General features: G+C 37.9%; 2 protein-coding genes across 2 annotated transcripts; one reads left to right on the top strand and one right to left on the bottom strand.

The window, feature by feature from the left end:
• Positions 1-3,602: 3,602 nt before the first annotated feature.
• On the top strand, positions 3,603-8,160 carry LOC134751518 (facilitated trehalose transporter Tret1-like). The gene is made up of 4 exons (XM_063686955.1): positions 3,603-3,695; positions 4,397-4,532; positions 5,546-5,718; positions 6,953-8,160. The coding sequence occupies exons 1-4, from the start codon at positions 3,648-3,650 to the stop codon at positions 8,060-8,062; spliced, it is 1,467 nt and encodes a 488-aa protein (XP_063543025.1). The 5' UTR covers positions 3,603-3,647; the 3' UTR covers positions 8,063-8,160.
• Positions 8,161-10,642: 2,482 nt separating this feature from the next.
• On the bottom strand, positions 10,643-18,554 carry LOC134751475 (facilitated trehalose transporter Tret1-like). The gene is made up of 3 exons (XM_063686877.1): positions 18,382-18,554; positions 12,506-12,641; positions 10,643-12,009 (listed from the first exon to the last, which is right to left on the bottom strand). The coding sequence occupies exons 1-3, from the start codon at positions 18,421-18,423 to the stop codon at positions 10,676-10,678; spliced, it is 1,512 nt and encodes a 503-aa protein (XP_063542947.1). The 5' UTR covers positions 18,424-18,554; the 3' UTR covers positions 10,643-10,675.
• Positions 18,555-21,646: the final 3,092 nt, after the last annotated feature.

Here is a 21,646-nt window from a genome sequence, read left to right as displayed (position 1 = left end):
AGTGGCGGCAAATTGTCCAAGAGAAGCTAGAAGTTACCTAGAAGTGACCACGACCCTCAGTGATGAGGTAACCGATGCAAGGAGGAGGAGGAGACCACATTTTAAAAAGAAAACGGCTATATATTTGAGGCTCATATAAATTATGGGCGCTAAAATATTATACACAGCCAAATTATATTATTATATGCCCAATGAAAGTTCGTGTTTAATATTTTAGATTCCGGAATATTGATAAGCCAATAGCGTATTTGACTGTATTTAAAATTCATTATTTTACACCATGCATAACATAAAGCACCGGAAGATTAATAGAGAAACGTAGACAACAGTTATTTTTAGACACAATTTCTATTTTAAAGCGCGTATAAAACAATAAAGAGTAGGTAATTTGATTTTGACGTCACATGCTAGTGTTTCATATAAATTCCATAGTAGCAAAATCGTTTTGACAGTTCGAAAAAAGAAACCGATTTGACTAGTAGATACCCTATTAGAATTATATGCCAATGACCGAACCTTTTTTTGCAGGTAGTAGCACGTGCGGTTTTACTTACAATAGACAAAGAGTTAGCCGTAAGAACTATTATACATACTATGTAACAATCGCCGCGCTATCGTAAGAGCTATAATATTGTAAAGTATTTTCGTCGCAGTTTAATTCTAATAAACAACTGGTTAAAAACTGTGTGAATAATATGTGAATCAGCTTGCAACATGCACTTATCTAGAACGTAAGTAAATAAGTAACTTTGAAAGTAATTAAGTACCTTCTTATTTAAAACAAAATTGTTAACTATACTTTATCATGTCTATATCCGCTAAATTCCAAATTACCTCTCACTGATAATCACCTTTTTGCCAAAAACTAAGCGTAATAAGCTTCTTATAACATAAATATCATTAATACACGTTAACACAATTAAATAAAAACCGATTTAGTACTTAAATTTCACCAAAATATTGAAGTTTTGTTAATAATCGTTTTTACTTACCAAAATGAGTAAATACTAGTATTTACTGTATGCTTTGAGTAAATACTGAGTAAATACTCAGTATTTACTCACCCCTACCCATCTCTAGTCAGAACAGAAATGTCAACATTGTCAACAAAATTTTTAGTGTTCTTCTCACCGACTCACGTAAAAATCAGAATTTCTAGTGTTTTCTGTTATAATATCGTAAAAAAATTAGTGATTCCAGTGATGAAGATGATCTAACGCCTGTAGATGTTGCACTTTCCTCGCTATAGTGAGGGGAAAAGTTTTGTGTTACACACGGGTGCAAATGTATTTTACTTCTCGTGTGTTGAAACACTCGTTACGCTCAGGATTCTATTTTAGAACCACTCGCTTCGCTCGTGGTTCAACTATAGAGTCCTTTCGCTTGCTCATGTTTCAATTCCACACTCGCGGGTAAAATACAACTTTGCACCCTTGTATAACAAATAACTATTAACGCATACCAGTGAAAGAACATGGGTCAAAATCATATAAAAATAATTAATGCAAATAAAAAAATCATTTATCCATATTTAAATACATTTTATCGTATTTTATAAATATTTATTTTTAGTTTTAAAGTGTGTCGACAGATGGCAGTGAATTTACTGGGGTTACAAAATTTACTATGACTATAAGTTACTCTATGCTATGGGAACAACGAAAATCGCGAAAAATAATTTGGCTGTTTCATACATTTTGGCTGGTCCATTTTCTATGGGAGAGTAATTTTTTTTTCGCAATTTCGTGGTTGGTCCCATAGTAAGAGTTGCTCAGTATAATCCCAAAACCTCCCTGGCAACGGAAATGCACTTATTTCAAGCCTGTATAATACATTAATATAGATTCTGAGTGTTGTGATTTTCACTAACATTTTCTATGATTTTTTACTAACTTAGATCAGCTTAAGAATATTGATGACACAAATGCCCACAATTCCCGATTCCTGGAAACTACGTTAGGTACCTACGTCGGAACCGATTTTGGGCGATACAATAGTCACAACCAGAAATTAACTCCTTCAGATCCTCGAATTTCGGGTACAGGACAGACATTTTTATGTTTTCCTGTCTGTACTAAGTATCAAAACCAAAAAGGGACATAGTTGACAAAAAGGACGTTTTAAAAATAAAATGATCATTAACCATGTTTCAAACATACCAAAAATCATCAAAAGTCTGTTGTTTTATTCAAGGTTTAACAAACGAGTTAAGTTACTAAAATTATATGGTTTTTTTATCGCTGTACGGTTGGCTTGGTTACGCAACATGTCACTATATTGGCATTGGCATGTCGAATTTTTCATTAGTTTGCGTTTTTAATTAGATTTATCATAGAGTAACTTATACTAGAGCGGTACTGTCATAGTAAATTTTGTAACCCCAGTAAATTCACTGCCATCTGTCGACACACGTTAAAACTAAAAATAAAGATTTATAAAAATACGATAGAATGTATTTAAATATAGATAAATGATTATTTTTATTTGCATTAATTATTTTTATGATTTTGACCCATGTTCTTTCACTGATATGCGTTAAAATTGTTAAATAACAAACGAAACCGTCAACGCCATCTATACGACTGTAGGCCAAAACTAGTAGCGCCCTCTGAACGAGAATCAAATTTTCTTGATTTTCGAGGCACGTTTTTTCCTTAGACTGTATCCATCTATTACGGAGTTATATCTTTCTTTGGATTTAGATTGACAAATATGAGGAGGCACGTATAGTAAATATCATTTGAACTGAGTTTGTTCACTTACCTGTATTAACAATGGCATTGTATTATAATAATACAGCTTTTGTTCTTGTAGCCGGCAACCAGTTACTTACAAAATAAGTTAGAAGTACATTGCATGTATATTGAATTTTTAAAATTATTCCTTGTTGAATGGGGTTAAATGGTCTAAAAAGATAATATCATATTCAATATTTAGTAAAGCCACCTTAACCACGACAGGGACCGACATATTCTGGTGTTAAATAAAAGATAAAATAATAATGTGTGTGGTTAGTTTTTAAGTTATTTTTTAATTCGTATTCTAGTTTTAATGTATTTGTAAATCTGGGCTAAAAACAGCTAGGTAAATATATCTGCAAAATGCCTAATGCGTAAAAATATAGACGAAAATATTATAGGAGCTATGAAATCAATATATGTGACTCAGAATAGGTTGGTTTTTATTTTTAAATATAATTATATTGTCGTGCCCTTACACGGCAGTGAGAAATAAGTAAATATTTAGGTATTTTTTCCAACTCGCCGAAAAATAGTCCGATCTTACCCGGGTATACCTTAGGTGCCTTACTAGAATCGTATGACATTATATGTGGTATTTTCTATAAAATGGGACCTTATTGTCGATGGCGCTTACGCCATTATAAACGATGCTCCGATATAAATACAATGCCGTGCGGCGTAAGCGCCATCGACAATAAGGTCCTTTTTCATAGAAAATGCCCCATATTAAGCAAGTTTTTACTTGCCGCCTTACGAGAAACCAACTCATCCTATGTAAATGTGCCTTAAATGCGGCAGTTGCTGATCTATTCTCTGTCTCTTGTCTATGATGAATTCTAGTCAACGTTTCTTTCTTTTCAGGATGCACGGTTTTGAAAAGTGAAAAGTGCGCACACATAAACAGGCATGGAAGGCGCTTACAGGAAGCAGCGGGTCTCGCCCTTCTTAAGACAAGTATAACGTTTGCATAGCTTAAGGTGTATATGTGGTATTTTCTATAAAAAGGGACCTTATTGTCGATGGCGCTTACGCCATTATAAACGATGCTCCGATATAAATACAATGCCGCGCGACGCTATGCGGCGTAAGCGCCATCGACAATAAGGTCCCTTTTCATGGAAAATGCCCCATATCTCATTCTAACAGATGACGTCACTGTCAAGAGGGAGCGGGCTTTTAACCCATTGCTAAAAAGGTCGAGTCCAAAAATATGCACATGTAATATTGTAGTTGTCGAAATATAATGGAAATTATAAGCACTATTTGATTTTGTGATTTCGGTGGTTGCAAAATATTGCAAGATAATCATTTATATATTATTTATTTTATTTATTAAATAGAGCAACTATTTCATCATCGTTATCATGATCGTTAATTATAATAAAAATACTTTTCTATTTCTCTACATTCTATTTTTCATTTCTATTATTCTACATTCTAATTTCTAGGTATACCATAAACAAGTCTTGTTCTGTTTATGGTAGAAACCCCTAACCTAACCCACTTAGAATATCTGCCAAATGAATATTATGCGAAATGACTATTATGGCATATATTTATGCGAATGTATCATTCGACTAAAAGTTTTCTGCGATACGTGTTATGCCAGATGAGGGGAACCCATGAATTACCTTTCAAAAAACTTTTATTTTTAGTCGCTGGCGGTCAGCGGAGTGGTGCTGTACATGATCGGCACGGGCGCCAATATCGCGTTCCCGGGAGTGTTGCTGCAACAGTTGCGAGAACCCGACTCCGTGGTGCAACTCACCGACGAACATGAGTCGTGGATAGGTGAGCCTTGTCTATTGTTAATTATCGAACAACTAAACAACGAGTTCCCGGGCGTTTTGCTGCAACAGTTGCGAGAACCCGACTCCGTGGTGCAACTCACCGACGAACATGAGTCGTGGATAGGTGAGCCTTGTCTATTGTTAATTATCGAACAACTAAACAACGAGTTCCCGGGCGTTTTGCTGCAACAGTTGCGAGAACCCGACTCCGTGGTGCAACTCACCGACGAACATGAGTCGTGGATAGGTGAGCCTTGTCTATTGTTAATTATCGAACAACTAAACATCGCGTTCCCGGGCGTATTGCTGCAACAGTTGCGAGAACCCGACTCCGTGTTTCAACTCACTGACGAACATGAGTCGTGTATAGGTAAAACTAATAAAAATGTTATAATAATTGTATAAAACAAAATTATGACTACTTATAAAATAAATCGGCTAAAACTAAACTCAAAAAAAAATTACCTATAACAAATCCTGGTCTGGGGAAAGAATTACCTAACTAGGTAGATAGTGCAATAATCATTAATGTAAGATAATGTATATTTTCTTAGGAGCGTCATTCAAACTTTACAAATTGATTTGACAAGATTACCACCGATTATATAATGGTGCGTGCATGAGCCTGTGATAATGTCTACATGAAATTAAATGAAAAATATGCTTTATTTACATACAAGATATATACAGTGGTACTACGTAAACGAAATTAATAACTAGCTTAAATCTAAAATAGGCCCTTGAGGCATTTATTTTAAATATTTTAAATGTAAATGTAATTGTATATGGAATTTTTATTCTGAAATAAATTATTTGAATTTGAATTTGAAATTGTACCAAGGATGCCGGCGGCATTTCCTCGCTGTATCGCAATGCTGATACGTTGTTTCAATTCTAATTCCCTGATAATTTCGTAACTCTTTATAGAAATAAACAAAGACCTTATCCCACTTTATCTCTAAATAAGTGTTTTACCATATTTTTCTCTCCACAATTTCTGCTAATTGATTCCAGCATCCATCCTCGGCCTGGCCCTCATCTCTGGGATTGTAAACGCCCCCCTCTGTCTGCAGCGGCTGGGCAGACGGCTCACCAACCAGCTCAGCACACTACCATCATTGGGGGGATGGGCGCTCATGGCGGCGGCCACGGGGCCTACAGCGCTTCTTATCAGCAGAACTCTTCAGGTATGAACTGTTGCAGACGATACTGCAGAGGGTAAACGGCCGCCACTTTGAACGTTTTCATCAATGAACTGAGCATGGACGTTGTGCTGATTATATGTTCAAGTGCGGGTGGCGAGACTCGCCAGTGTGACTGCGGAGCTCCAAAGCAGACTATCCACCAAATAATACTCGACTGCCCTAAGATAAAGTTTATTGGCAACCATGAAGACTTGATCGCTCCTTGTGAAGTCGCAGCCCTATGGGCCAAGACATTGGATATAGTTTTTTGATTCTTTATTACTTTTTATTTTTTAAGCGACTCGAATCTTGTTTGCCATACGATTAAATCAATGAAATTACCGCTTTCAAAATTATTTCAAGACAAAGTATAATATTTTTGCAATTATCAGAAGCAAAAACAGCGGACGTTTTGAATTTTTTATTCGTTTCTAGCTTATATATATCATAGACGCTACCTAAAGCTTGGCCATTTTTGTCACTGGGACCTCACACATTACCTTTAAGTTTGTCGCCTTTTGTAATGACTAAAATAGTTGGTCAGACTATAATTTAAATACTCTTAACAAACTTTAGCTATTTTCATCAAAACATACCTATAATAATATAGGTATGTTTTGATGAAACAACAAATATTCCAACAACGAACAATAATCAAAACCCATAAAATCACAGTAGGTATACTTATTCAAAACCGATAGCAAAGTTCACGAGTCACGGGGTGTATTACATTAGGTACATATCAATATGGTCGATGTGATTGGACTCTTAAATCGACTACAATTGAGAACATTTTGCATGTGATGATTGGTCACATGAGAGTAATTGCTATCAATGTTCTTAAGGGGGCGTCCATTAATAACGCGAGGGATTTTTGAGGAATTCTTGTAATTATCCATTAAAATTAGGTAAAAACACAGAATTAATAGATAAGTTTACAGTTTTTGTAATATATATTTTTATATTTTTAATATGTAACCAGTCGTATTTACAGTGCCCTAGCGAAAACTTAAAGTAATAACTGACAATGTTAACGCATTTTAGCATAGTGTTAACGTCACGTCACAATAAAGCATTTAAAAATTGCATTGCTTTGGAGATGAAACTTTGGCGTAAAGTAGATATACAAAGATTATAGAGTACCTAGAAGATTAGGAGACATGGCTGGTGATTAAGCCTTAAGTACTCATTTCATACGTAAACTTTCGTCATTAATAATTACTTCTTATCATTCCAGGGATTCGGAATGGGACTCCAGGCGGCAGCAGCACCGGTCTCCATCGCGGAGTACTCCTCACCCAAGCTGCGTGGCGCCTTTCTAGCCACCATCGCCTTCTCCTTCGCCACTGGCATGCTGTTTGCACATGTCTTTGGCACCCTGCTCTTCTGGAGATCTGCTGCTATCGCCTGTGGAAGCGTCTATGCCGTGTCTCTGATCCTGGTCTCTCTGTCACCTGAGACCCCACCATATTTAGCCTCCAGAGGCAAATTCAACCAATGCAGGAAAAGCTTCCGCTGGCTCCGCGGACATTACGACGATTCCGAAAAGGAACTCGAGGTCTTAATCAACAGCCAAAGAATGGGCACCACTGAAACTACAGTCGGAAAGACTAGACTGCAAGTCTATATGGAAATAGCGAGGAAACCCGAATTTTACAAGCCAACAGTCATTATGATGTTCATGTTTGTGCTCTTCCAGATATCTGGCATGACTGTTGTACCGTCGTATACTGTTCCCATGATGAATGAAGTGACTGATGGGGCGATAGAAGCGAACACCAGCATGTTGATGGTGGATATTGTGAGGTTCGTCACTTCGGTCTTGGCCTGCGTTATTGTCAACAAGCTGAATCGTCGCACAGTTTTGTTTATTGGCGTGAGAGTTAGCTTCATGTCTCTTTTTACGGCAGCTCTTTTACTTTATCTCAGAGACTTCGGCTATATTCCGGAAGAATACAAATGGATACCAGTCATACCAACTTTAACGTACATATTTGGGAAAACTTTAGGAATTTTACCCATTCCATGGGCTATAGCTGGTGAGATCTTCCCGCTTGCCTATAGGAGTTTAGGCGGTGGGATTTCTGGTATGTTCCTCTCCATAATGTTTTTTGTCGTCGTTAAGACTGCCCCGACATCCTTCAAACAGATCGGCGTTAACGGTACTTTCCTGGTCTACGGCATGTGCATCGCATTTTGCGGTGCTTTTCTGTACTTCCTTCTCCCAGAGACGAAAGGGAAGACACTCCATGAGATAGAATGCCACTTCAAGGGAATAGACTCCAGGCTTCCAGATGCCAATGAAAAGGATAAAATGCTGGAACTGGAGACCCTGGAAGAGGGTTGATGGGGTGAACGACAGAATAAGGAAATGCTCTGCGCTTCTTGCCGGCTCCGTTGATAGCTAAAGAATGATCTTGTGAAATGATTGTAGTTAGCTTGAGTACTTATAACTGTAGATTTCGGGTGAATGACTACACTCTGGTGCCTAAAGAAGCAAGGATACATAAATGTGAGGGGCAGTTAAGTTTTGTCGACAACATTCGGCGCTATTCAATAGATGTGTGATGTGTAAGCGTATTCTATAAGTATACTTACATGTATGTAAGTTATGAGTTTCTAACATATTCGTGGATTGAGGCAGCTAGAGTTATCTAAGATGGAATTGTCATCGAAATTGCGACTGTTAGGTACTTCACCCTGAAATCTATATCAAATAAAGTATGCATCTTTATAAATACTCTTGATCTGTTATTTCCTTTACTATTAAACAACGAATAAACAGTTTGGGGCCAATGCACTTAGACAAAACCTTTCCCTGTTTTCGACAGTAGGTACCTATAGTCCTCTTCATCGTCTTCGCTGACGGCGATCCTAAACATTATGGGCATTGTCTAAATGTATAGCGAGGGCCTTAATGTATCTGGCCAGGCCGAACTTGCTCTTAAAGACTCTATTGCACGCGTGACAATAAAGTTTGCCAACTTTATTGACAGTACCCAAGTGTTGTTGACAGTCGAATCTACAATTTATGACCTCTTTTGATTTTTGCTAAATAATAATGTGTAAAAATCGTGAAAGTTGTCGTTGCTCTGGGACTATTCGAAATTATGAGAATTCTTTCGTTACGGATGACGGCCGGAGGTCCGACACTTCGTTTCCTTTTCCTATGAGGGGTGATCGGTGATAACTTGATACTTTGCATAGAAAACGAACTATCGGAGGCCTCCGTTTGCACCCGGGTACAACACAAAACTATGTTCACGTCTTTTCGGGTCCGGATTGTTTTAGTGTGAGTCATCCTTAAGCTTCGTTTCCTACCATATAAAAAGTGTTTTAAACAAAAGGATAAAACAAATTTAAGGCTTTCACTAAAAGATCGTCAACATTAGAACAGAAATAAATAAAACATATAAAAAAAAACTGTCACAAAAAAGAGATGTCAATGTATAGATAGCTAAGGCCAACCTAGGTATTGTCGAAAGTCAAGAAGAAGAAAAAAAAAACAAAAATATTAACAAAAAAATACTAAGATAAAAATAACTTTATCATATAATTTAAATCAAAAATAAAATAAAAAATATATGAAATGTCAACGATTTTAATAGTTAAAAAATATAAATGGCAATGACAATTCATACCTATCAAATTAAATTAAATGTTACAATAATAAAATAGGCATTAAATCAATATGAAATTGTAACATATAACATAAGTATACGCTTTCCCCTCTAGTAACTGAGCAACTTTATTAGATAACAATTCTTTTAGACTGGCTGTCGGCCTCCGCCTGGGTTCCGAAATAGTTGTCCCCCACCGCTGTCCCTGCGGAACTGAAGTTGACGGTCAGGGCTCCCACGGCCTCTCTTGCCGAAGGAGTGCCGGTCGTCTATCCCGCCATGCCAGCCTTAACGATGTCATCCGTCGGGCCCTTGTCAGCGTGGGCGTGCCAGCCGCGTTGGAACCACCCGGCCTGGCGCGCGACGATGGCAAGAGGCCTGATGGCATAACTCTCATCCCATGGAAGATGGGGCGGCCGCTCATCTGGGATGCTACATGTGTAGACACCCTAGCGCCGTCCCATCTAGCCGCCACGTCACTGAAGGCTGGCGGAGCGGCGGCAGCGGCTGAAGTCCTAAAGCGCCGCAAATATGCTGGTCTCTCAAATAACCACATGTTTGCGGCGTTTGCGGTAGAAACCCTAGGGCCGTGGAGCTGCGACGCCCTTAACCTTTTTCACGATTTAAAAAAAACTACTGGAGACCTCGGGTGACCCTAGGGCTGGCTCATTCCTTGGGCAAAGAATAGGCATAGCCATCCAGCGGGGTAATGTAGCCAGCCTCATGGGCACCCTTCCGCAGGAGACAGACTTGGGGGACCTTTCATAGGTGGGTATCTATATTACTTTAATTTTTAAGTAGTTTTATTTTAATATTAGTTTAGTTATTAATTACTGCCTGTTTTTCATGTTTGTTTTTACAAGTAAAATCTATTAAGACCCGTCACATAAGTATGGGCACTAAAACAATAAGGATAGTTCCATATTTTATTGTTAGCGTAAACACTACATAACAATACAATTAAAATAGAGTCAGACCAAGCTAACTTTGCACTTTAAACTTGTGACAAAGAGTGTCATCAATATATTGGCATAGTTAGCCACACTTTAGTTATGTCAAAGTCGTCGCAGAGTTAGCTTAGACAGCCTTTAACTATTTTATATTTAGTTTATGACAACATACGAGTAAATAATATCACCTGTTTCGTATATTTTATGCATAGTCATGACAATTAGACCGCCAGCATATTTCCTGACAATGGCCTTTTGAATTGCAGTTTATCAACTTGACTTCTTATCAAAATCCAGTCCATGCGAGTCTTCATTTGTCAAACTCAACATATTTAAAACGAGTTTTTGTATTAACAAATTTTACTAAAGGGACCTTAAAACAGTCCAGTATTAATGAATGATGATTAGTGAGCTGTACCGTCGCATCAACAACTTGCCGTTTAGAGGCTCCGACTCTCTCCTCTCGTCATGCATCGGTTTTCCTCTTAACTCATCTTCAATCTCTTGAAGAGTCCTGTCTTTTGTCTCAGGAAGAATAAACCATAGAACGCTCAGACAGTAAAACACCACTCCACTGTACACGTAATACGTGAACGGGAGACCTATAGCTCCAGTCAAAACTGGGAAACATTTAACAGCCAAAAAGAAATTCAATGATAGAGGCAATGCCCCAATACCACCACCCAACCCTCTGTATTCTAAAGGAAATATTTCTCCAGATATCGCAAACGGGACAGATGCTATGCCAACGGTAAGAGAAAACATGTACATCCCTATTAAAAATATAGGCACGTATTGATTTTTTAAATAACTAGGTAACCAGCCGTTCTGCTTAGCGAGCGCGTATGTACCCTTACTTACATATGCAGTAACGCATATGAATCCCATAAAAAAGAGAACAGTCCTTCGGTTGCATTTCTGCATCACAAACACAGCTAAGACGTTGCACAAGAGTCTCTGACAATCTAGAAGAACCATGAATAGCGCAGCATTCGCTTCAGGACCCACTAATTGTCCGATAATGTCCATGGCGTAAGAACTGATGACGTTAATCCCAGCGAATTGGAATAATGTATATAAGTGGAACATAATAGCCACTGGTTTATAAAATTCGGGTTTCTTGAACGTTCTTCCAAGGTATCTGAAGAATCTTCCAGTTTTTGTGCAGAAGGATAGTTTCTGACCCACAACGCTGGATTTCCGAATCATTTTCTGAGCTGTCATCATGTGTTCTAGCTCGTCTTCTTGCTCAGGACCTTCGCCGCGTAAATAGAAGAACACTTCTTTGCTTTCTTTGTATTTTCCTTTAGCTATTAGCCACGACGGTGTTTCTGTAGTGAATATGATCATGTTTAAACTTATGAAGGTTAAGAAAGAGCTGATCAAGGCTGTTTGCTGCCAGCTCAAGATACTGCCGATGGTATGCGTGAACATGACTCCAATAGTCAACGACAATGACACGCAAGTCAAGAAGGCTCCTCTGTTCTTTGGATCCGTCATTTCACTTATGATAATCGAGCCTAAAGGCCCTAGTATGCCCATGGATACGCCTTGTAGGAATCTGGCTAGGATTATGGCTTGGACGCTGTCAGCCAAGATTAACAGGAACCATCCTGTCAAGATAGGTATAGTGGAGATGATGTGGCATTTTTTTCTGCCGATTATGTCCATGAGTGGAGTAACGATGACGTTGCCCACAATTAGAGCAAAGCCGATGATGGACGCTGAAAAGAAAAAGGAAATATTTAAACACTCGTATGTTGTCTGTATCATGATATGACTGAGTTTATGTATTTAATCTACTTAAAGCCGATAGCTATTGCGAAAATTCAGATAATAATCTTTAGACGAACAGAGACCGTTTATGGTTTCAATTGAATAAACAGATATAGTGTATTTTGTTATCTAGCTCAATATGTATTGCCTTGATTACGCCTAGGTCATATGCTAAATTACATCTTACAACATAGATATAAAGGGCGGATTGCAATGCTGATTGCAACGTCACGTCCTCACGTCATGAAGGTAGGCATCAGCCGATGTCTACAAGCATCAAAACAATATTTTAAGGATTTAAAACAATTAGCCCACAGTGCTGGAATTCTCATTAGTTCGAGTTTCTTGAAGGTCGCTCTATCCTAAAACCTAACAAGTTAGTTTGAGGAATGCAAGCAAGAACACTCACGAAAGTAGAGACTAACTAGTTAGAAGATAACCTACCAATCCATGATTCCTGGCTAGGCGTGGCCTTGATGTGGGAGTCAGGGTTCCTGAGGCTGGGGATGAGGATCGCGGAGTAGCCGATGACGCAGCCGTGTCCAGTGATGTTCACTGCCACGCTTGCCGTAAGAAAGCACTGGAATTTAGCAAAATCGCTAGTTAATTTACACCTATCCTCTTTTAATAATTTTCTAAGAGAGTCCTCTCGATCTGGCTTATTTTAAAATATAAATCTTTATTGCCACAATATGCAATTTATGAGAAAAAAGTTAGAAATAAAAAAATTACCTTAAAACTATGAACTTTAACTTAATAGCTATAGATAATTTAAATCTATGATGAGTAGTGATGGGCAGCGGTAACATTCCCGCTACCAGTAAGTTTCCATTTGGGAATGTTACTAGTAAGTTACCAATGTTACCAGTAACATTGTAACAGTAACAGCCCAAAAGCCGGTAACATACGAAACTGATGATAGTGATGACTTATATGAGATAAAATAAGGTTCAAAACTTATTTTTTTAGTACAACTTACTCAAAAATATGTCCCATAGTTCTTAATTCGCTGGCATAAGAGCTATGGGATCAATTTTATAAATTTGGTATACAGATAGTGAGCACCGGGGAAGGACATAGAATACTTTTTTATCCCAGAACTCACCCCTTAAGGGGATGGAAAGGGGAGTTGACACTTGTATGGGGAATCAATAACCGCTGAACCGATTTGGTAGCAGTGGTTGATTTAGTTTGGTATGCAGATAATTTGGGTCCTGGGGAAGGACATAGGATAGATATTCGCGGGCTTGGTTTCCGCAACTCGACGTCTTACTATTGCGCCTATTTTGCGTGAGGGACATAGGATAGGTTTTACCCTAGAAATCAACCCTAAAGGGGGTGAAAAGGAGAGTGGAAATTTGTATGGAACCCAATAAAACCGATTTAGATGAAATTTGATATGGAGATAGTCTTAATTGTTTGGGAGGGTGTAGAGTAGTTTTTATTCCCGAAGTCATCCTGTTCTCTTCTCCACTCTTCTAACACTCACTCAAAGTGCCGCTGGTAATGTATGATGGAGGCAGCTCAAGACCTGGAACACCTGGATTGCTCCTGGGTGCAACGGGTCAGGGGTAACAATCGCTCAACGTGCTGCTGGTAGTATATGATGGATAAAGCTCAAGACAATGTGGAGTGCTACTGGGAGCAAAGGGTCAGGGGTAACACTCGCTCAACGTGACGCTGGTTGTATATGATGAGGAAAGCTCAAGACCTGGAACACCTAGAGTGCTGCTGGGTGCAACGGATCAGGGGTAACACTCGCTCAGCGTACCGCTGGTAGTGTATTATGGGAAAAGCTCAAGATCTGGAACACCTGGAGTGCTGCTGGGTACAAAAGGTCAGGGGTAACACTCGCTCAACGTGTCGTTGGTAGTGTATGATGGAGATAGCTCAAGCCTGGAACACCTGGAGTGCTGCTGGATGTACCTGATGAGGGTAAAATTCCTTTAATCTGATGTTGGTAGAGTATGCTGTAGGCAGGTTAAGTTCTCCAAGACCTGGATCACCTGGAGGTCTGCCAGATGAAGCAGGCGTCTGACCAGAGCTACCACACGCTTAACGTGCAGTAGATACTGTTTGCTGTAATCAGGTTGAATTTTCCAAGACGTAGAACACCTGGAGGTGACTTCCCATGGGTCACTCGATGCCTGCAAGACTTTGGTGACCAAGTTTCTGCTGGAGACGCTGCTGATCTTCCACCAGGGGGCTACCACAAGCTGAATGTTCAGCGGGTAAAATTTAGGTAGTAATAAGGGGTGAAAGTTTGTATGGGGAAACAATAAATCTAGCTGATTGTTTAAAAATAAGCTACCGAAATTGCTAATTCCACGCAGACGAAGTCGCGGGCAAAAGCTAGTATTTTATATATAAACTACTATTACTACTCTAATTTCAAATTTGATTAATTAATATAAAATCGAAATTCCAACAACTCAAAAATGACGTTTGTCACTTGGAACGTTATACAAAACTAGCTTTTGCCCGCGGCTTCGCCCGCGTGATTTAAGAATCTATGTCGTTTTGTCTAATGTACAGGGTGCGGGGGAGGCAGGGGAAGGAGAAAATATGGTTTTATAACTACTTACAAAAGATGGTTTTTATGGTATATGGTTCGTAGGTAGAATACATATATATGTACTTACGATGTTTTGCATTTTACTTAGAATGGAAACCTAAACTTATAAGAAGCAAACAGACAACCACCTTCTTGTAGCACCTTGAATGTACTCATTACGGATGCAGGAAGTTTCCCGATGACGTACTCCTTCCACCCCGTCCGTCCCGCCGCGCCGCCCGCACTCGCCTAGGTACCGATTCACGACGATCGAGATGGCACCAAATCAAATTTAAAAATCTATTAGGATAACGCGGGTCTCCATACCTCAAAACCAAAATTAGAACCCTTATAGGATCACGTGTGGCTGTCTGTCGGTCCGTCTGTTACAACCGATTTGCTCCGAAACTACTGGACCGTTTGAATTGCAATTTGGCACAAATACGAGTACTTTCAAAAATTTTCATGAGCACATTATTCAATTTCAAAATCGATGCGATTTTCGTAATTAACGTCCCAAAAAACCATAAATACGACACCCATATTGATATTTAGACATTTCAACCCCATTGCACCCCAACAGGGGAGATGGTTTTTCACGTCCGTTACGTTGGATTTTAAAATCGTTCTTGTTTTCCTAATTAGCAACCCGATAAACCATAGAAACAATACCCATGTTGATTTTCAGACTTTGTCACCACATTTCCCCCTATTAGGGGGGAATTTGCAAAAAAACCTGTAACACGTGTTTATTCATTTATCGTTAGGAGTACTCCTGTGAAGTTTCGAATATAATAGTCTAACTAATCTTGTTTCCCCATACAAACTTTGAACCCCCATTTAACCCCCTTAGGGGGTGAATTTTGAAAAAATAATTTCTTAGGGCACCCCTAGACCTTATAAGAAACCTACGTGCCAAATTTGGAATCTCTAGAACCAGTGGTTTGGGTTGTGTGTTGATATGTCAGTCAGGCAGTCAGTCAGTCAGTTTCTTCTTTTATATATTTATATGTTGATTGGTTTATTCTAATAATTAAACTGATTTATACACATATTTTCTTTTACTTTACTTCCTTTTTATCATTATTTCCAGATAGTAATGTTCCCAGTAACTTTGGAAAAATACCTGGTAATATTGGGAATGTTACCGGTAACATTGGGAATTTACTCTCTCAGAGATTCCTTAACTGTTTTATGACTGTAAATAATAGCATTATTATTTTATTAAGTATTTAACACGAAAAAAGCATATACAATTCTAATAATTTTTTCAAAGTTACTCAATGTTACCGATCTGGGTAATGTTACTGGTAGCATTACCGGGAATATTCCCACTTTTGAGTAAGTTACTGGTAACGACCCATCACTAATGATGAGATTGATGAGGCAAAGGGTCCCAATCCGGCATGTGCATATATATATATTTGCATTATTTTATGATTCTGATTTCTTTCACTGATATGCGTTAAAATTGTTAAATAACAAACGAAACCGTCAACGCCCTCTATACGAGAGGCCAAAGATAGTGGCGCCATCTGATTGAGAATCAAATTTTCGTGATTATCGCGGCACGTTTTTTCCTTAGACTGTATCCATCTATTACGGAGTTATATCTAGTTTTGATAGGTAGGTATGTAGAAAAAGAAATCAAAACAGCGTTGTAATGTCGTGGCCCTGGATATAACCAATCAGAGATAAGATGAGACCGATTATTGTTATCAAAGATAGTAAACTCCGTAATAGATGGATACAGTCTAAGGAAAAAACGTGCCTCGAAAATCAAGAAAATTTGATTCACGTTCAGAGGGCGCTACTAGCTTTGGCCTACAGTCGTATAGATGGCGTTGACGGTTTCGTTTGTTATTTAACAATTTTAACGCATATCAGTGAAAGAACATGGGTCAAAATCATATATTTTTTTAATGCAAATAAAAAAAATCATTTATCCATATTTAAATCTCATATTTAAATTCAGGTTGTCTGGAAGAGATCGCTTTTTAGCGATAAGACCGCCTGTTGCTACCTGGTTCTATATTTTCTTTAAATATTTCTTTGTAGTTTTACATGTATGTAAAATGTATAATTTTGGTGCAATAAAGAATATTTACTTACTTTACTTACTTAAATACATTTTATCGTATTTTTATAAATCTTCATTTTTAGTTTTAAAGTGTGTCGACAGATGGCAGTGAATTTACAGGGGTTACAAAATTTACTATGACAGTACCGCTCTAGTATAAGTTACTCTATGTTGTTATCATTGATTGCGATAATAAGCTTGTAACATTAGTAATCTAGTAAGTATCGACACGAAAAAATCTGGTCATGCATGATATGGTAAATCTTTTAAATTAATGAGGATTTTAACGCAGCATTTTTTTTATAATTTGTGGATATCAAAGTACATAATAAAAATACAATCATAATATAACGTTGTTGTTTGTGAGTTTCAGCATTATATATTCCACCGTACCTATATTTTGTTGAACGGTTCACACAAGTTCTCAGAGGATGCATTAACACCAGTTAATCACACTTACATCACAAAGGCTGTGACTTCAGGCAAACTATGCGTTCCTAGAATTAATAACTACTACGGGGATAGAACCCTTAGGAAAAGAATACCATATTTGCTTAATAGTTTGCCCGAAGCCATAAGATGTGAAAATAAGAAGTCTAAATTTAAATCTATGTTAAAAATACACGACCTCAATATTTTGTAGTAATTGCACTACTATAAAATTAAGTTAAGTACATATGTAACTAGAGACTGATGACCCCACAGTCAAACTCATTATTGAGTTTTGCGGGGCTATGATTATTGTATGAATACTCTGTATTTTATTAAATAAATAAATAATAATAAAGTACCGCTACCACGAGCTTGACACTGACTCTGACACTGACATATTTGCTAGCGTGTGCGTAACTTACTTTCTATGCATCTCGCTCGTACTGGCAAATTAATTTAATTAATTATATAGTTTACATTATGTGACATGTTTTAATAATGAATAAAGAAATAATCGTAGTTTGGTAGCGGCATAGAGTAACTTATACTAGAGCGGTACTGTCATAGTAAATTTTGTAACCCCAGTAAATTCACTGCCATCTGTCGACACACTTTAAAACTAAAAATGAAGATTTATAAAAATACGATAGAATGTATTTAAATATAGATAAATGATTTTTTTTTATTTGCATTAGTTATTTTTATGATTTTGACCCATGTTCTTTCACTAATATGCGTTAAAATTGTTAAATAACAAACGAAACCGTCAACGCCATCTATTCGACTGTAGGCCAAAACTAGTAGCGCCCTCTGAACGAGAATCAAATTTTCTTGATTTTCGAGGCACGTTTTTTCCTTAGACTGTATCTATCTATTACGGAGTTATATCTATCTTTGGTAGCGGTAAGCTAGGTACCTTGCGCGTTGGAGGGACTTGTCACCCTGTAGTCTAAATCGACAACTTAAACTAGACAACTGGGTAACATATACAATGGCCGTAAATGATGTTACGTGTTGCGAAGTCAGTTCCAAAATTCTTGGCATTCAAGTTAGCAATGTATAGCGTCTAAATGGGATGGATTTGGCTTTCTGTAGGGTCGGCAACGCGCGTGTAGTATCTCTGGTGTTGCAGGCGTCTATAGGCTACGGTAACCGTTTACCATCAGGCGGGCATGCTTGATTGCCACCGACGTGGTATAAAAAAATAATAATGGCAAATTAAACTTAATATAATTAATTTTTTTAAATCTCTACCTGTCTCAAAAACGGCAGATAACTCTTTTTCGGCGCACTCATTTTCCACTATTTTTAACTGTATAATATAACTAAACACTACAATTCTCGTCGTCACCGATGTATGTGTGTCTGTAACATTATTCACAAGCACTTGTCTGCGAGGCGCTTTAGCTACTAAACCTGATTAGGTGCAGGTAATCTTTTACACGCTGAAGATACGGATAGGTACACTAGTGAATTGCTGAATATCGGTATTTTATGGATCTGGTGTAAGTCTTCAGGAATTTTATTCAAAAATTATTAGTTCCTAGGGCTGAATATAGAAAAAATATCGGAAGTTGGCAGCCGCGTTCCCGAAACCCCGTCCAAAAGCGAGCGGTGGAACACCCCAGGGGTTTTAGTCCGTGTGAGTCGGACATACCCACTCGGCTTCTCCCGGGCCGGGTGGGATCCATAACGGATTTCCCCTGGATTTCAAAAAAAGGGCTGAATATAGAAATGCCCTAATCGGTACACGGATGAATGAGCGGTAAAACCACCCAATTGTAGTCTCTAAGCGCCGCCCACAAATCAAAACTTGCTAAAACAAATGCAATCCTGTATTGTGAAAATTAGGATTCAAATTACAAAAGAATACGGTTGGCTAGTCGAAGTATTTTACAGGTGACGTCAGCATAGGTTTTACCAAAGAGGATTTTAAAGCAAATATAAAGGATAGAGGGGTACTGTCATAGTAAATTTACTGCCATCTATCGACACACGATTAAAACTAAAAATAAAAATATCAAAAAATGTATATGTATATGGATAAATTATTTTTTTAATTGTATTTATTATTTTTTTATGATTTTGACCCATGTTCTTTCACTGATATGTATTAAAATTGTTAAATAACAAACGAAACCGTTAACGCCATTTAAACGAGAATTGGCCAAAGGTTGGTACCTATTGGTGGTAGCGCCATATGTGCGAAAATCAAATTTTCTTGATTTTCGAGGCATGGAAAAAAACCCTAAACTTTATTCATCTTAGTTTTACCTATCAGTTCTTACGAATAGTGTAAAAATTTTATTTTTTGGAAGTTTCTGGCCGGCAGCTGCGGCGAAGTCTTTTCCGAGACCACGGGGACAAGGGCGGCCACGAAACGTCGAAGCTACTTTTAAAACTTAATTATACGCGATTAAGTCCCGTTTTAGTAAATAATAATGACGTCAATCATTTTCCCCGGGACATTAAATCCCAAGAATGTCCCAACCCTAAAGGACTCATCTCAAGTCGTTATATTATGACGACACCTACTTGAGAGATAGTGCGACCTTAGGTTGATCGATCGAATCAGGCAGCGGTGCAAGGTCGTAGATATGAGCTGATTTTATTGCGACGAATTCAGAAGCCCTCTCGAAATGAAATCACTTGAAAGAAGTTTTAATTTACAAACGCGTTGTCCCCCTTGTAGGTACAGTCAAGTGTAAAAATGGGTGTAGACAACTTAGTCAAAAATATGTCTCATAGTTCTTAATTCCCTGAAATTTCCAGAGCAGCCGAGTCGGGTATGCTGCTGTATACCAGGCCGGCAGTATCCAATAAGGGTTACCTCCACCTCTAACAAAAAAAAGAGCTATGGGACATATTTTTGAGTACCATTTGGGCACCCATATTTTTACACTTGACTGTGCCTAGTGTGCCTAGGTTTTTTTGACGAAGCACCCGCCAGGTGGTTATTCTCCAACAGTTTTTCCCTGAAATATTAATAATTAACATTTAACTGAACTAAAAATTTATATAAATAAGATATTTAAGTATATATACTGTTGATAAGGTCATGGTTGTCCTTTTAAAGAGCGAGATTGCAAAGTAATTAAGGTAAAATGGTTTGTTTACATCATTTGCAAGTTCTATTGACGACGACTTTAGCAATCATTCAACTTGAGCATAAACTTAATTGCTTGACATCAATTAGCAGGCAATTCATTAAATCTCTCAATTTCACCCTTTTTACTCTCTTTAGAAATGATTTTAGACATAAAAACTATCCCATGTCCTTCCCCTGGACTCAACTATCTCTATGCCAAATTTCAACTAAATCGGTTCAGCGGTTTAAGCGTGAAGAGGTAACACGCAGACAGACAGACTTTCGCATGTATAATATTAAGTATGGATTTAGCTATGTACAAGATTATTGTCTAACATAAGATGTTACTAAGTGAGATAAAAAATACCAAAAATATTAAAGCACTGCAAATTTTGTCCATTTTGATATCATAAATACCTAAACTCGTCTCTTTTACTGTCGCCCAAAGGAAAAACGTACCTACCTAATTGCATATACAGTTACTATTTTTCAACTTTGAATATCAACGTGAGATATGAATTGTTTTCAATGTAGTGTCGATATGACGTTGTTCCTATCATCGATCATAATCAGTAATCGGAATAGGCAGAGTATAAATGTGTCGCTTTCAAGCAAAAGGTACCACATTGTCGCTTGCCATAAGAACGCTCTGGCAGGTTTTTCGTATAAAGATATAAGCAATTTTCGTCCTTCTGGTAAGCGACAATGTGGTACCCTTTTATTGAAAACGTCACAAATACCTAAACTTGGTAGAACAAAGTCATAAAGTGGAGTGCCTTGCTATAATATTATTTACTTAGTAGGTACATTTCCGGGACTTTATTAGTCCCGAAATAGTACATTATGATACAAGTGTGCTAAGTTGGTCATTACACACGAGGCGCAAAAAGAAAGCCGATGTGTGTAATGACCAATGCACACGCGTTTCATACGACGTTTTTCAACACACTTGCGAGAAAAAAAAAGATACTCATATTAATCAAATTTTAATAGTTAAAACAGTTGTATAGTATTGTGTGTTGCATCTGTCATACTGCCGGCCGGCCCTCGCCCCGGCCGCGCGCTGCGCAGGCGGTCGGGCGCGCCCGTGCCCACCAGATACCGATTAAAAATATGTGACATTTTCAATCAAAAGGGTACTTATGACAATAAGGCCCTATTTCCATACAGCTTCAATTTGAAATCAACCTTATTGACAAGCGACAATGTGGTACCTTTTGGTTGACAATGTCACATATAGGGTGCGTTGGGATAAGATTGAACGGATTTTTCATGCGGGGTAAGATGAAAACTCGCCCGTAATGCTTCGGCATATTACTTTACTTTTATTAGGTAGGTGAGATTGAAGTATTTCGTAAAAAAATAACACCACGAATAGGTAGGTAACTATTGACGAAAATAAGAGGCGAGTCGAGAAATAAAACCACATCA

Source organism: Cydia strobilella, chromosome 22 (genome assembly GCF_947568885.1).
Source record: "Cydia strobilella chromosome 22, ilCydStro3.1, whole genome shotgun sequence".
NCBI lineage: Eukaryota > Metazoa > Arthropoda > Insecta > Lepidoptera > Tortricidae > Cydia > Cydia strobilella.
Note: the sequence above shows the minus strand (reverse complement) of the source record. Positions and strands in the feature narration are given on the sequence as shown.

Bases quoted from the DNA above. Each gene is read 5' to 3' on its own strand.
- LOC134751518 (XM_063686955.1), top strand. From the start codon at position 3,648: ATGGAAGGCGCTTACAGGAAGCAGCGGGTCTCGCCCTTCTTAAGACAA. The intron at 3,696-4,396 runs GTATAACGTTTG...TTTTATTTTTAG, and splicing joins TCTCGCCCTTCTTAAGACAA to TCGCTGGCGGTCAGCGGAGT. The intron at 4,533-5,545 runs GTGAGCCTTGTC...AATTGATTCCAG, and splicing joins CGAACATGAGTCGTGGATAG to CATCCATCCTCGGCCTGGCC.
- LOC134751475 (XM_063686877.1), bottom strand. From the start codon at position 18,423: ATGAGTGCGCCGAAAAAGAGTTATCTGCCGTTTTTGAGACAG. The intron at 12,642-18,381 runs GTAGAGATTTAA...GCTAAATTCCAG, and splicing joins ATCTGCCGTTTTTGAGACAG to TGCTTTCTTACGGCAAGCGT. The intron at 12,010-12,505 runs GTAGGTTATCTT...TTTTCTTTTCAG, and splicing joins TAGCCAGGAATCATGGATTG to CGTCCATCATCGGCTTTGCT.